The following is a 15542-nucleotide window of genomic DNA, read 5'->3' on the forward strand; positions in this document are numbered from 1 at the left end:
CGCTGTAAAAGACTTGTTGCAAGTTATAGCAAACGCTTGATTGCAGTTATTGCTGCTAAGGGTGGCCCAACCAGTTATTAGGTTCAGGGGGCAATTTCTTTTTCACACAGGGCCATGTAGGTTTTCAGTTTTTTTTTCTCACTAAATAATAAAAACCATCATTTAAAACTGCATTTTGTGTTCAATTATGTTATCTTTGACTAATAGTTAACGGTTTTTTGATGAGCAGAAACATTTAAGTGTGACAAACATGCAAAAGAATAAGAAATCAGGAAGAGGGCAAATAGTTTTTCACACCACTGTATTACTACCCTTTCAGTAATCACTCTATGAACTGAAATAACCCATGTGATGTTAGAGTTGCAAACACAATCAGTTATCTGAAGGAAAGAGATGTCAATGTACAAACACTGAATTTCAATTATACCCAATCACACAGGGCTGTGGAGTCGGAGTCGTGGAGTCGGAGTCGGGCAATTTTGGGTGCCTGGAGTCGGAGTCGGGAAAAATGCACCGACTCCGACTCCTAATGAATTTGTAACTGTAATTAAAATAGAAAATATGATAAAATGTTCTATTTCTCAGATAATAGTCATTAAAAATAATGTATATATACAGTATATATACAGTAATAGCTGTGCTTAGTCCACAAAAATGAAATAAACCAATCAAAATTAGTAACTTGTGCTGCTTCAATAAAGCAGTCCCCGTATTTTTAAGGTCAGATATACATATCTGATTGTGACTGTATATATGATGTGTACACAGGAATCTCTTATATATACTAAATAACATCTATGCTGTAAAAATAAAGCCTGATGTGTAGCTGTGTCACTAACAGAGATGGTCAACGAGATGGAAATAATTCTGCATTGATGCTGATTTTTGCAAATGTATGCACTCCCTTTGCTGATGAAATCAAATAATGTGATATGTTATTAAAATTTGGTTTGGTGACTACAAATTAAAGGGTAACTGAGACGGATGAAAAGTAAAGTTTTATACATACCTGGGGCTTCCTCCAGTCCCCTTCAGGCTAATCAGTCCCTCGCTGTCCTCCACCACCCGGATCTTCTGCTATGAGTCCTGGTAATTCAGCTAGTCAGCGCTGTCCGGCCGCATGCCGCTCCCACAGCCATGAACATTCTGCACCTGCGCAATAGTGCTGCACAGGTGTAGTATGCTCCTGGCGGCAGAGTGTGTGCATGCGCACTATGCCTGACTGGCTCAAGTACCTGGACTCATAGCAGAAGATCCAGGTGGTGGAGGAGGACAACGAGGGACTGATTATCCTGAAGGCGGCTGGAGGAAGCCCCAGGTATGTATAAAACTTTAATTTCATCTGTCTCAGGTTTACTTTGTTACACAGTAGTACTATACTCTACATATGCACTCCCCACAGAGCTGCAGGGAATCCACTGAGAATGCTGTGCACATTGAACACAGAGGTGTTGTCTGTTTACAATCTCCTCATTCCCCTGCAGAGTACCTGCACATCATTCTTACATGTACCCACACTTACATTGCCTAGGGCAGTGATGGCCAACCTTGGTACTCCAGCTGTAGTGGAACTACAAGTCCCATGAGGCATTGCAATACTCTGACAGCTCTAAGCATAACTTGGGGAGGCAGAGGCATGATGGGATTTGTAGTTTTGTCACAGCTGGAGTGCCAAGGTTAGCCATCAGTGGCCTAGGGCCTGATAGATGTTCTTTGTTCCGCTTTGTACCTTTTACAAGTACTCTTACCAAGGACTAGTTTTAGTCTAAAGGGAATAAATATAGTAGTCTACATATCCTTCTCACTTCAGTTGTCTTGTAAAATTCCTAAGCGTTGGCAGTTAAGAGATGAATTTCATGTTACATACTTTTAATCAACAAAATTGTAATATGCAAATTAGAGGAGTCGGAGTCGGTGGAATCCTAAACTGAGGAGTCAGAGTCGGAGTCGGTGGATTTTTGGACCGACTCCACAGCCCTGCAATCACAACTGTTAATGATCACCCTGGCGCTAGCAGCTTACTTTTTCTAAACGCACCTCCCCTGCCACCCAATCTTCCAAAAACCATTGAACTGTGTATGGAGGTGATTATCGGTTCTGAGACAATGTAGTCTAGGTGTGCATGCAGCTGTCATCACATTATGAGAACAGTATCTTAAGTCTTACTGACTTGGTTTGCCTGTATACATGTGTTCAGCCCATTTATTGCTGATGTATTCAGTTCCTGCCCCTGATGCTTTTCCTGAGCTGGAGATTCCCAATAGAAGATAGCTGAGGCCAGTGCTGGGGTCCAGCAACGTGGAAAGAAGTGGGAGGAGTTGCACAGCTGCTGTCTAGCAATTCTGCTAGACAAAAATAGCCAGGCTTTGTAAACAAGTATGATGGGCAGAAGTGAACAGCCTTCCACCCACAACATCGAGCCTTTGTCTGCAAAAGCCTGACACTCTAGTTTAGTCCTGTTCCTTTCTATTTATTATCCTCTGTATCTGATCTGAGAGAGAGATTCTCAGCTGATCTTCCTCCTAGTTCACTATGGAGTACAGTATGTCTTGGCTTCTTAGGGAGTGTGCCAGGCTAATAAAATGTGTTATTGTTGTTATTATTAATACAAATAATGTGCCATCTTGTTTAATACCCATGTACAGTGTAGCATGTAGATAGTAGTGGATGACACTACATTATTAGTACATCGCCATGCAATGGGAACAGCAGACTGTACAGTTAGCGAAGGACATATACAGTGGTGTGAAAAACTATTTGCCCCCTTTCTGATTTCTTATTCTTTTGCATGTTTGCCACACTTAAATGTTTCTGCTCATCAAAAAAACGTTAACTATTAGTCAAAGATAACATAATTGAACACAAAATGCAGTTTTAAATGATGGTTTTTATTATTTAGTGAGAAAAAAAACTGAAAACCTACATGGCCCTGTGTGAAAAAGAAATTGCCCCCTGAACCTAATAACTGGTTGGGCCACCCTTAGCAGCAATAACTGCAATCAAGCGTTTGCTATAACTTGCAACAAGTCTTTTACAGCGCTCTGAAGGAATTTTGGCCCACTCATCTTTGCAGAATTGTTGTAATTCAGCTTTATTTGAGGGTTTTCTAGCATGAACCACCTTTTTGAGGTCATGCCACAACATCTCAATAGGATTCAGGTCAGGACTTTGACTAGGCCACTCCAAAGTCTTCATTTTGTTTTTCTTCAGCCATTCAGAGGTGGATTTGCTGGTGTCTTTTGGGTCATTGTCCTGCTGCAGCAACCAAGATCGCTTCAGCTTGAGTTGACGAACAGATGGCTGGACATTCTCCTTCAGGATTTTTTGGTAGACAGTAGAATTCATGGTTCCATCTATCACAGCAAGCCTTCCAGGTCCTGAAGCAGCAAAACAACCCCAGACCATCACACTACCACTACCATATTTTGCTGTTGGTATGATGTTCTTTTGCTGAAATGCTGTGTTACTTCTACGCCAGATGTAACGGGACACGCACCTTCCAAAAAGTTCAACTTTTGTCTCGTCGGTCCACAAGGTATTTTCCCCAAAGTCTTGGCAATCATTGAGATGTTTTTTTAGCAAAATTGAGACGAGCCTTAATGTTCTATTTGCTTAAAAGTGGTTTGCACCTTGGATATCTGCCATGCAGCTCGTTTTTACCCAGTCTCTTTCTTATGGTGGAGTCGTGAACACTGACTAGTGTTGGGCGAACATCTAGATGTTCGGGTTCGGGCCGAACAGGCCGAACATGGCCGCGATGTTCGGGTGTTCGACCCGAACTCCGAACATAATGGAAGTCAATGGGGACCCGAACTTTTGTGCTTTGTAAAGCCTCCTTATATGCTACATACCCCAAATTTACAGGGTATGTGCACCTTGGGAGTGGGTACAAGAGGAAAAAAAAATTTAGCAAAAAGAGCTTATAGTTTTTGAGAAAATCGATTTTAAAGTTTCAAAGGGAAAACTGTCTTTTAAATGCGGGAAATGTCTGTTTTCTTTGCACAGGTAACATGCTTTTTGTCGGCATGCAGTCATAAATGTAATACATATAAGAGGTTCCAGGAAAAGGGACCGGTAATGCTAACCCAGCAGCAGCACACGTGATGGAACAGGAGGAGGGTGGCGCAGGAGGAGAAGGCCACGCTTTGAGACACAACAACCCAGGCCTTGCATGAGGACAAGAAGCGTGCGGATAGCATGCTTTGTACCACCATGCAGTCATAAATGTAATAAAGATAAGTGGTTCAATAAACAGGGACCACGCGGCAACGCTAACCCAGCAGCAGCACACGTGATGGAACAGGAGGAGGCGCAGGAGGAGAAGGCCACGCTTTGTGAGACACAACAACCCAGGCCTTGCATGAGGACAAAAAGCGTGCGGATAGCATGCTTTGTACCGCCATGTAGTCATAAATGTAATAAAGATAAGAGGTTCAATAAACAGGGACCACGCGGCAACGCTAACCCAGCAGCAGCAGCAGCAGCAGCACACGTGATGGAACAGGAGGAGGCGCAGGAGGAGAAGGCCACGCTTTGTGAGACACAACAACCCAGGCCTTGCATGAGGACAAAAAGCGTGCGGATAGCATGCTTTGTACCGCCATGTAGTCATAAATGTAATAAAGATAAGAGGTTCAATAAACAGTGACCACGCGGCAACGGTAACCCAGCAGCAGCAGCAGCACACGTGATGGAACAGGAGGAGGCGCAGGAGGAGAAGGCCACGCTTTGTGAGACACAACAACCCAGGCCTTGCATGAGGACAAAAAGCGTGCGGATAGCATGCTTTGTACCGCCATGTAGTCATAAATGTAATAAAGATAAGAGGTTCAATAAACAGGGACCACGCGGCAACGGTAACCCAGCAGCAGCAGCAGCAGCAGCAGCACACGTGATGGAACAGGAGGAGGCGCAGGAGGAGAAGGCCACGCTTTGTGAGACACAACAACCCAGGCCTTGCATGAGGACAAAAAGCGTGCGGATAGCATGCTTTGTACCGCCATGTAGTCATAAATGTAATAAAGATAAGAGGTTCAATAAACAGGGACCACGCGGCAACGGTAACCCAGCAGCAGCAGCAGCAGCACACGTGATGGAACAGGAGGAGGCGCAGGAGGAGAAGGCCACGCTTTGTGAGACACAACAACCCAGGCCTTGCATGAGGACAAAAAGCGTGCGGATAGCATGCTTTGTACCGCCATGTAGTCATAAATGTAATAAAGATAAGAGGTTCAATAAACAGGGACCACGCGGCAACGGTAACCCAGCAGCAGCAGCAGCACACGTGATGGAACAGGAGGAGGCGCAGGAGGAGAAGGCCACGCTTTGTGAGACACAACAACCCAGGCCTTGCATGAGGACAAAAAGCGTGCGGATATAGCAGCAATGCTTTTTGCCGCCATGCAGTCATAAATGTAATACAGATGAGAGGTTCAATAAACAGGGACCGGAAACGCTAAACCATCCCAGATGTTCATCGGTCATGTTACTTGGTTGGGGTCCAGGAGTGTTGCGTAGTCGTTTCCAATCCAGGATTGATTCATTTTAATTTGAGTCAGACGGTCTGCATTTTCTGTGGAGAGGCGGATACGCCGATCTGTGATGATGCCTCCGGCAGCACTGAAACAGCGTTCCGACATAACGCTGGCTGCCGGGCAAGCCAGCACCTCTATTGCGTACATTGCCAGTTCGTGCCAGGTGTCTAGCTTCATGCCCGGTTTCAGGTCCAGCGGTGCCAGCCACAAATCCGTCTGTTCCTTTATTCCCCTCCAAATTTCCTCCCCTGTGTGCTGCTTATCCCCAAGGCAGATCAGCTTCAGCAACGCTTGCTGACGCATGCCAACAGCTGTGCTGCACTGCTTCCACGATCCTACTGCTGCTGGTGCTGGGTTAGCATTTCCGGATGAGGTACAGCTTTGAGATGCGTTGGAGGAGAAGGAGTCAGAGAGGTAGGTGCTGCTGTTGTTATCCAGCTGTTTGCGGCGTGGGCAACACCCGCGCCGTAGCAGGTGAGGAATCGCTGCCAGGCTCCACAAGGTTCACCCAGTGCGCGGTAAGGGAGATGTATCGACCCTGGCCGAACGCACTCGTCCAGGTGTCAGTGGTGAGGTGAACCTTGCAGGCAACGGCATTCTTCAAGCTTCGGGTTATTTAGCTGACCACGTGCTCATGCAACTCAGGCACTGCAGAGCGCGCAAAGTGGTAGCGGCTGGGAACCACGTAACGTGGGATGGCCACTGACATCATGCCCTTGAAGCTGTTTGTCTCCACCACTCGATATGGCAGCATTTCGCAGGCCAGAAGCTTGGCTATGCTGGCTGGCTGTTACTGCCACGGCCCGGGGGTCATTTGCTGGCAATTTCCTCTTGTGCTCAAACATCTCAGAAACAGACAACTCAACCGTAGCGCTGCACACCGAAGGGCTGTTGGTTGTTGTGTTTGATGAACACTGGGAGACCTCAAGAGCACTAGTCCGGAAAGTGACAGTGTCAGCATCGTCTGATGTTTGTGAATGTTGTGAACCACGCAATGGCTGGGCTACTGCTGCTGCTGAGGCGGGTCTGGTGGTGAGTCTGGTGAACCCAAGGGAGGCAGTGTTGCTGGTGGTACCCTGTCCTGCCGCGTTGCCCACAGAGTGGGATGTTTGGATAGAATGTGGCGGCTCATGCTGGTGGTGGAGAGGTTGTTAATACTTTTCCCCCTGCTCAGGCGGGTCTTGCACACCTTGCAAATCGCCATGGTAACATCCTCAGTGCAGTCTTCAAAGAAAGCCCAGACTTTAACTGGCTGAGGACTCGGACCTCGTGCGTGATGTGCTGGTGCTGCTTAACCCACTGCTGGACGCTTGAGAGGTCATCCAAGTAATTATCTGGTCCTGTTCTTTTGGATCTGTGAGGGTTGTTGTCCTGGACAACATGGGCAGTATTGAGTGGGTTTTCTTGGGTGCTCCCCTGTGGCCTGTACGTGAACCGTCAGGGGAAACACCTCTTCCCTTGCCCCTCCCTCTTTCACCGGATTTCTTCCTCATTTCACTTATCCTTAAAGTACACGCTGACTGGCAGCAGTACAGTGGCAGTACAGAAATGCTATACAGTGGTGGGTGAGCGGTGTACCACTATTGTCAGCAGTGACACAGAGCACAATGCTATACAGTGGCGGGTGAGCGGTGTACTACTGTTCCCAGCAGACACAGAGTGGAAGTAAACACAATGCTATATAGTGTGGCTGAGCCGTGTACACAGAGTGGCATTAAACACAATGCTATATAGTCTGCTATATAGTCACCCCGAACAGGGTGATGTTCTGCAGAACCCGAACAGTGGCAAACACTGTTCGCCCAACACTACTGGGAGGGAACGCAGATTTTAGTACCTAAACACACGATACAACATGTTTTCCGGGGTCGGACTCTGAGGCACATACAGATGGTCCCGATCATCATCCTCATCATACAACTCTTCTCCTGAGTCTGACCCACCCACCACCTCTGCCACCCCAACATCCCCAGACACAGACCCCTCATCGTCCTCAACATTAACTTGGGATGCTGGCCTGAGCCAGACCTCCTCCTCCACATCAGGCCCCATCATCTCCTCAATGGCAGCCCTCATTAATCGCTCTGGCGACGGACTGATGGACACAACGTTCTCCTCCGGGGAGGGCTGCTGCTGACCACTGGCTGCTGGGGTGGATGTTATAGCTTGCGTGGGGCGTTGGCTGTTGCTGTTGTTGGGAGTGCTGCTCACAGCGGAGGTCTCTGGGGAACTCATGTTGAGCTCATATAGTGGTTGACGGTGAGTGGAGTATTACTGATCCCAGCAATATACACACTGACTGGCAGAGTACGCAATGCTATATAGTGTGGCTGAGCGGTGTACACAGAGTGGCAGTAAACACAATGCTATATAGTCTGGCTGAGCGAGCGGTGTACTACTGTTCCCAGCAGAATCAGAGTGGCAGTAAACAATGGTATATAGTCTGGCTGAGCGGTGTACATAGAGTGTCAGTAAACAATGGTATATAGTCTGGCTGAGCGAGCGGTGTACTACTGTTCCCAGCAGAATCAGAGTGGCAGTAAACAATGGTATATAGTCTGGCTGAGCGGTGTACATAGAGTGTCAGTAAACAATGGTATATAGTCTGGCTGAGCGAGCGGTGTACTACTGTTCCCAGCAGAATCAGAGTGGCAGTAAACAATGGTATATAGTCTGGCTGAGCGGTGTACACAGAGTGTCAGTAAACAATGGTATATAGTCTGGCTGAGCGGTGTACACACAATGCTATATAGTCTGCTATATAGTGTCAGTAAACAATGGTATATAGTCTGGCTGAGCGGTGTACACAGAGTGTCAGTAAACAATGGTATATAGTCTGGCTGAGCGAGCGGTGTACTACTGTTCCCAGCAGAATCAGAGTGGCAGTAAACAATGGTATATAGTCTGGCTGAGCGGTGTACACAGAGTGTCAGTAAACAATGGTATATAGTGTGGCTGAGTGGTGTACACAGAGTGTCAGTAAACAATGGTATATAGTCTGGCTGAGCGGTGTACACAGAGTGGCAGTAAACACAATGCTATATACTCTGGCTGAGCGAGCGGTGTACTACTGTTCCCAGCAGACACAGAACAGTAAACAGAATGCTATATAGTGTGGCTGAGCGAGCGGTGTACCACTATTCCCAGCAGACACAGAACAGTGAACAGAATGCTATATAGTGTGGCTGAGCGAGCGGTGTACCACTATTCCCAGCAGACACAGAACAGTAAACAGAATGCTATATAGTGTGGCTGAGCGAGCGGTGTACCACTATTCCAAGCAGACACAGAACAGTGAACAGAATGCTATATAGTGTGGCTGAGCGAGCGGTGTACCACTATTCCCAGCAGACACAGAGTGGCAGTAAACAGAATGCTATATAGTGTGGCTGAGCGAGGTACACAGAGTGGCAGTAAACAGAATGCTATATAGTGTGGCTGAGCGAGCGGTGTACCACTATTCCCAGCAGACACAGAACAGTGAACAGAATGCTATATAGTGTGGCTGAGCGAGCGGTGTACCACTATTCCCAGCAGACACAGAACAGTGAACAGAATGCTATATAGTGTGGATGAGCGAGCGGTGTACCACTATTCCCAGCAGACACAGAACAGTAAACAGAATGCTATATAGTGTGGCTGAGCGAGCGGTGTACCACTATTCCCAGCAGACACAGAACAGTGAACAGAATGCTATATAGTGTGGCTGAGCGAGCGGTGTACCACTATTCCCAGCAGACACAGAACAGTGAACAGAATGCTATATAGTGTGGCTGAGCGAGCGGTGTACTACTGTTCCCAGCAGACACAGAACAGTACACAGAATGCTATATAGTGTGGCTGAACGAGCGGTGTACTACTGTTCCCAGCAGACACAGAACAGTACACAGAATGCTATATAGTGTGGCTGAACGAGCGGTGTACCACTATTCCAAGCAGACACAGAACAGTGAACAGAATGCTATATAGTGTGGCTGAGCGAGCGGTGTACCACTATTCCCAGCAGACACAGAGTGGCAGTAAACAGAATGCTATATAGTGTGGCTGAGCGAGGTACACAGAGTGGCAGTAAACAGAATGCTATATAGTGTGGCTGTGCAAGCGGTGTACTACTATTCCCAGCAGACACAGAGTGGCAGTAAACAGAATGCTATATAGTGTGGCTGAGCGAGGTACACAGAGTGGCAGTAAACAGAATGCTGAGCGAGCGGTGTACTACTATTCCCAGCAGCGACACACAATGACTGGGGGGGACCCTGGCTAGCGTGGCTGGAGCGCGAACTACCCTGCCTGCCTACCCAAAGCTAAACCCACAGACAAATGGCGGAGATATGACGTGGTTCGGGTATTTATTTACCCGAACCACGTGACAGTTCGGCCAATCAGAGCGCGTTCGGGTCCGAACCACGTGACCCGTTCGGCCAATCACAGCGCTAGCCGAACGTTCGGGGAACGTTCGGCCATGCGCTCTTAGTTCGGCCATATGGCCGAACGGTTTGGCCGAGCACCGTCAGGTGTTCGGCCGAACTCGAACATCACCCGAACAGGGTGATGTTCTGCAGAACCCGAACAGTGGCGAACACTGTTCGCCCAACACTAACACTGACCTTAATTGAGGCAAGTGAGGCCTGTAGTTCTTTAGATGTTGTCCTGGGGTCTTTTGTGGCCTCTCGGATGAGTTTTCTCTGCGCTCTTGGGGTAATTTTGGTCGGCCAGCCACTCCTGGGAAGGTTCATCACTGTTCCGAGTTTTTGCCATTTGTGGATAATGGCTCTCACTGTGGTTCGCTGGAGTCCCAAAGCTTTAGAAATGGCTTTATAACCTTTACCAGACTGATAGATCTCAATTACAGTACTTTTGTTCTCATTTGTTCCTGAATTTCTTTGGATCTTGGCGTGATGTCTAGCTTTTGAGGTGCTTTTGGTCTACTTCTCTGTGTCAGATAGCTCCTATTTAAGTGATTTCTTGATTGAAACAGGTGTGGCAGTAATCAGGCCTGGGGGTGACTACAGAAATTGAACTCAGGTGTGATAAACCACAGTTAAGTTATTTTTAACAGGGGGGCAATCACTTTTTCACACAGGGCCATGTAGATTTGGAGTTTTTTTTTCTCACTAAATAATAAAACCATCATTCAAAACTGCATTTTGTGTTTAATTATGTTGTCTTTGACTAATAGTTAACGGTTTTTGATGAGCAGAAACATTTAAGTGTTACAAACATGCAAAAGAATAAGAAATCAGGAAGGGGGCAAATAGTTTTTCACACCACTGTAGAAATAATACTAAATAACATCCAACAATGTGGATACATATTGGGTACATTACAGCAAACCGAAAAATAAAGGGATGGCCTTGCCCTTGAAAATCCCATAGGAAGAGGAGTGGGCAGCATTAGGGAAGGTGAAATAATTAGAGCGGAAGAGGAAGCAGGTATTGTGATTGCAACTTAGGCAAAGGACATTTTGAGACATATGTTGCCAACGGATCCGTTGCTTCAGTTCCGCCAAGCAGACTGCAGCCCTGTGCAGTACATGGTGATAATCCCAAACACCACATACGGAAGCAATGAAAGCTTATGGTACCAGACAGTGTCCGATCTCACTAGACTGGCTGCCATACAAGTTCCTGCACTTTAGCTGTTTTCTAATACCTTCTGTCACCTATTTCCTGCCTTGCCTTCTTCTGCCTTCATCTATCACCTTTATCTCCTGTCACTCTTCTGCCTTCTTCTGTCACTTTCTCGCCTCTTGGGTTGCCGCTTCTGCTGCTGCTGGGCACAAGCACTGCAATATCAATGTGAGCACAGGCAGAAGTCTTCTGCTGCAGCTTCCCCCTTGATTTGAAACATACCAATAGCAGTGTTCTCCCCAGGCTCTTTTAGCCGGGTGCTTCACCCGGCTAGTTTTGGTGAGCACCCGGCTGCCATCGGCTCAACTCCACCTCTGCTGTAAGCAGAAATGTGCAGAGAAGCATTTGCCCTGCATTCTTTCATCTCAGCCCACCCGCCTGCTTTTTCATGCCACCCGGGTAAAAAATTTCTGGGGAGAACACTGCAATAGGAATCCTCCATCCCCAGGTAGGATTGTCATTGGTCTTCACTCAATGGACCAATTAAAATTCACCCTAGGGAGCAAGGCTTCCAGTTTGTTTGAATCAAATGGGGAGCCCCAGCAGTATTCTGGAGCTCCCATCCGGTATATTGCTGCTGTCTCGAACAGCAGCAGAAGCAGTGACCCCAGTGGTGATGAAGGAACCTGAGCAGTGTGCAGTTTTGTTACAGTCCACTGTTTTCACGTGTTAATGAGTAATGTACTATTAACTGTACTAACTGTTCTGTTATTCCCCTGGAAGCTTACAGGTAAAAAAAACAATGCTACTACTTTGAAAGTCTTTTTTTTTTAGTTTCACAGTCCAGGGCCTGTAGCTACCCATAGACTTCATTATGGAAAGTACCTATGAGTGTTCTAACCACTAGAGCTTACGTTTACAAATAGAAAGAATGACACTCCTGTCTTTTGAATAAGTGATATTTAAGTGGAGTCTGTAGTGGCAGGAAAATACACAAGTATTTTTGGGAACCTGGTTAAAGAAGACTTAAACCTTCGCTTTGAGCACACAGCTTTTATATTTTATGTTTTACCGCAACTTTTTGAATTTAGCAACATAGATTTTGCTGAACATTAATATCTCGCGTCTTAAAACTTAATATGAGTAAAACAGAACTAATCCTTTTTTCTGTCCACCTAAAAAAAACCTCACATTCAACCTTTTCTCACTCAGGACACAACTAAAATGTTAATATATAATCTTATAATATCTCTTCTGGACTATTGTAGTATACTGCTTTGTGGGCTACCAACTAACAGACTGGCACTGTTTCAATCTGTACTGAACTCTGCTGCTCGACTCCTTCATCTCTCTTCTCGCTCTTCCTCTGCTGCTCCTCTCTGTCGAACTCTTAATTGGCTACCAATTAACCTTCTGGTGACCGGCTGCCTAACCCCCCTTAAGGACCAAGACCGTTTACATGCTGGGGGAGGCGGCGTTTGGGGGGGGGGGGTCAGGCAGCTGGATTTCCAGTATAGTTAACGAGGCATGGTGACCCCAGTGTAGCCAGGTGTCCCCCATATTGCCGGCAGCCTTTACTCACCTCCCAGGCTCTAGCGATGAGCAGCTCTAGCCCCCCTGCTCTGGCCGGCAGCACCGCTCACACTGCCTTAAGTTCCGGGTCGTGGCTTGATGATGTCATCAAGCCTGGCCCCGACACTTAAGGTAGAGTGAGCGGTGCTGCCGGCCAGAGCAGAGGGGATAGACGATCACCGGGGGAACGTTAGAAAGGTGAGTCCCCGTCCTCTTCTTCCCTTCAGACCGCCGCTTTCCAATAATGATCACTATGATCAGCCAGACAGCTCTTGTTCCTCTTGATTCCTTTAGCTTGTAAACTTGCAAGGGAAGGGCTCTCTCACCATTTTGTGTCTTGGAATTTGTTATACATTTTATTCATCTAATCACTTTTGTCACTGTAATTACCAATTCTGCATTTTGCAACAATTCTTTAGTTTGCAGATTGTTGTACAACATTTTCTATATTGTTTTGTACCCCATGTTTTTTTTGTTCTTTGTACAGTGCCACGGAATATGTTGGCGCTTTATAAATCAATAAATAATTATCTAAAGTATGTTGTGTTTTTTAAATTCTGTTGCAGAAAATACCTGACGATTTAACACTAGATGCCTTACTGGAGATGAATGAGGTAAAAGTGAAAGAGACCATGAAAAGATATGGAGCCAGCACAGAAGAGTGTTCTCGGCTAAATGGAGCTTTATCCTGTTTAAAGAAATTAGCGTGGCCAGGTAAAGCAGTTGGCACCTATGTTTTAAGTCCTATACAGCTACTAAAACATGTGCATAAAAAAGAGGCAAGTAACTGAGGGAGTAATGATTTCTGACTAAAGCTTAGTTCGCACTTGCAGCGGATTAGCAGGAGCGGACAGTGTAATGTCCGCACCGATGGTCTGGCTGTAGCCCAGGGCAGATGCTTTACCTCGATAGGCTATATGGATGAACACATACACCTGTCCGTGTTATTGCGGATTGAACAGACGTGCAGTCCGTTTACCGCAATAGATCCCACAGGTCTGTTGCAGAGTGTCAAGTGTGAATGGCTCCTATTTATAAAATAGGAGCTGTTCACTGTCTAGCAATGAAAGGAGAACGGAGTGGAAACTGAGCCTAGTGAATGGTCGTACATGATTCCATTTTTTCGGGGTTATTTTCAACCAGAAGGATCTGATCAATTTTTCCACTTGATCAAATAATCACAACAATTCAACCAATATTTACCAGATTCCAACAACCCACATTATAAGGTTGTAAACGAGTTTATTAGATGGTCCGCAGAACTTTCAAATGGTGTCGTTTCACCAGCGATGTTGCACACCATAAATTCTTCCGGAATATATTAGATATCCTGAGGTCGCAGAGACTCGCCAAAGGGGAGTCCAGTAGGATAGTGACATGAAAGAGATGTATGGCACATCTAAGTGTAAACCGTCTTTATTACATAACAAGTAAAACAATTTAAAAACAAGGATAAAAGAAACTCACATACGGGGCCTGTGCACTGGGAACCCCGAAAAAGTAGCGTGCATAAAATGGTCAATAGAAGACCTCAAATAAAATGGTGCCGCCTGTCGCCTTCCCTTGGGGCAGAAACCAACAGTAACCAATGTTAAACGCTCCCATTCGCTTGAATGGGAATGTTTAACCGACGAGTCCTGTTCGCTTGGCAGTACTGCCAAGTATATTGTTTATTTGCTCTTTGGGGGCTTAAAAATGTAACATAGATAAGGAGAAAACAGGTGAAAAAGCTTTGTGAATCCTGTCCATTGTGTTTTAAACTACCTTTGTGATGCTCCAAATCCTTTCCTTCATATCTAGTCCCACACCAAAAAAGTTTTAACCTCCGAATTAAATTTCGGTCCTGTGGTGACTTTATAGAGCTTCACTATCTCCCTATGTGGCAGTATAAGGCTGTATAGTATACAGCCATAGCACCTTTGCTTCTCTGAGTGCAGTTGTTTGGCTAGACTTCAGTATAACTCTCAGTGATATGGCATTGACCGTGGTGGCTGTTTAGGTTCAGACTACATGTTAAACGGTGTTTTGCAACTCCTATCTACCCACTTACATAAACACATAAATCTATAGGCATCGAGATAAATATGCTAAATATTGGGCTGCAGGCCTAACATGTCTGTGCCTGCAGCAGCTTTGTGTATTAAAATCCTGGGTAGGAAGATACAGCAACTGAGGCTGCTCATCTTGTTTAGTACGTTAATTGGTACTTCCTGTTGGTAACCTTCATAGAAATATGTAAAAATGTAGACATGGAAGTAACATCTTTGGAAGTCTCAAACTAAAAGAACACAAAACGTTTTAAGATCTCTTAAACAAATGCAAAAGAGACATTCCTAAATGTAAGGAATACACAAGAACAGACTTGTACAGGCATAACCAGGAGCATATCCAGATGTACATATGTAGAAGCCTGTGAAATCTATTTAGAAGCTGGAAAACAGTGGTAGATGTTCAAGATTCCTATAAGAGTAAAACGTGATACAAAGACTGTCGCAGGTCAAGATTAATCATGTAAAAGTGCTAGATTTCTAGTTACTGATCCCAGGAAGCCAGGTTAGCTTGTTGCGTGTTTTCATTTAATTTGGCGTGTTTCCATTTAATTTGGCGATGAAATTCTATCTGTAGGAATTTCTTTCCAATAGCGATATAGACAGCAACAAATAAAACATTTATTTTGCAAACTAGGTGAGTTAGAAGCTTTTATAGTTCAGTCTCTGTTCGTGTCCTGGATTTTTCTCTCTGACATACCTTTCATGGAGGAGGAGCCTAATAGGAGGAGCATCAGGAGTGGGTTTAAAGCAGAATTACATTCAATATTTCCCCTCTGCTCCAATAGTTTAGCTGCATTATTATCATCATTTCTTAT

General features: G+C 45.6%; 1 protein-coding gene across 1 annotated transcript in view; it reads left to right on the top strand.

Annotated features, from left to right (window-relative positions):
* KSR1 (kinase suppressor of ras 1) overlaps window positions 1-15542 on the top strand; it is a 221561-nt gene that overhangs the window by 121745 nt on the left and 84274 nt on the right. The window contains exon 3 of the mRNA XM_068268488.1: window positions 13243-13390. Within this exon, the coding sequence (XP_068124589.1) occupies window positions 13243-13390 (148 nt within the window). The remainder of the gene's footprint in view (window positions 1-13242; window positions 13391-15542) is intronic.

Source organism: Hyperolius riggenbachi, chromosome 2, assembly GCF_040937935.1.
Source record: "Hyperolius riggenbachi isolate aHypRig1 chromosome 2, aHypRig1.pri, whole genome shotgun sequence".
NCBI classification, from domain to species: Eukaryota; Metazoa; Chordata; class Amphibia; order Anura; family Hyperoliidae; genus Hyperolius; species Hyperolius riggenbachi.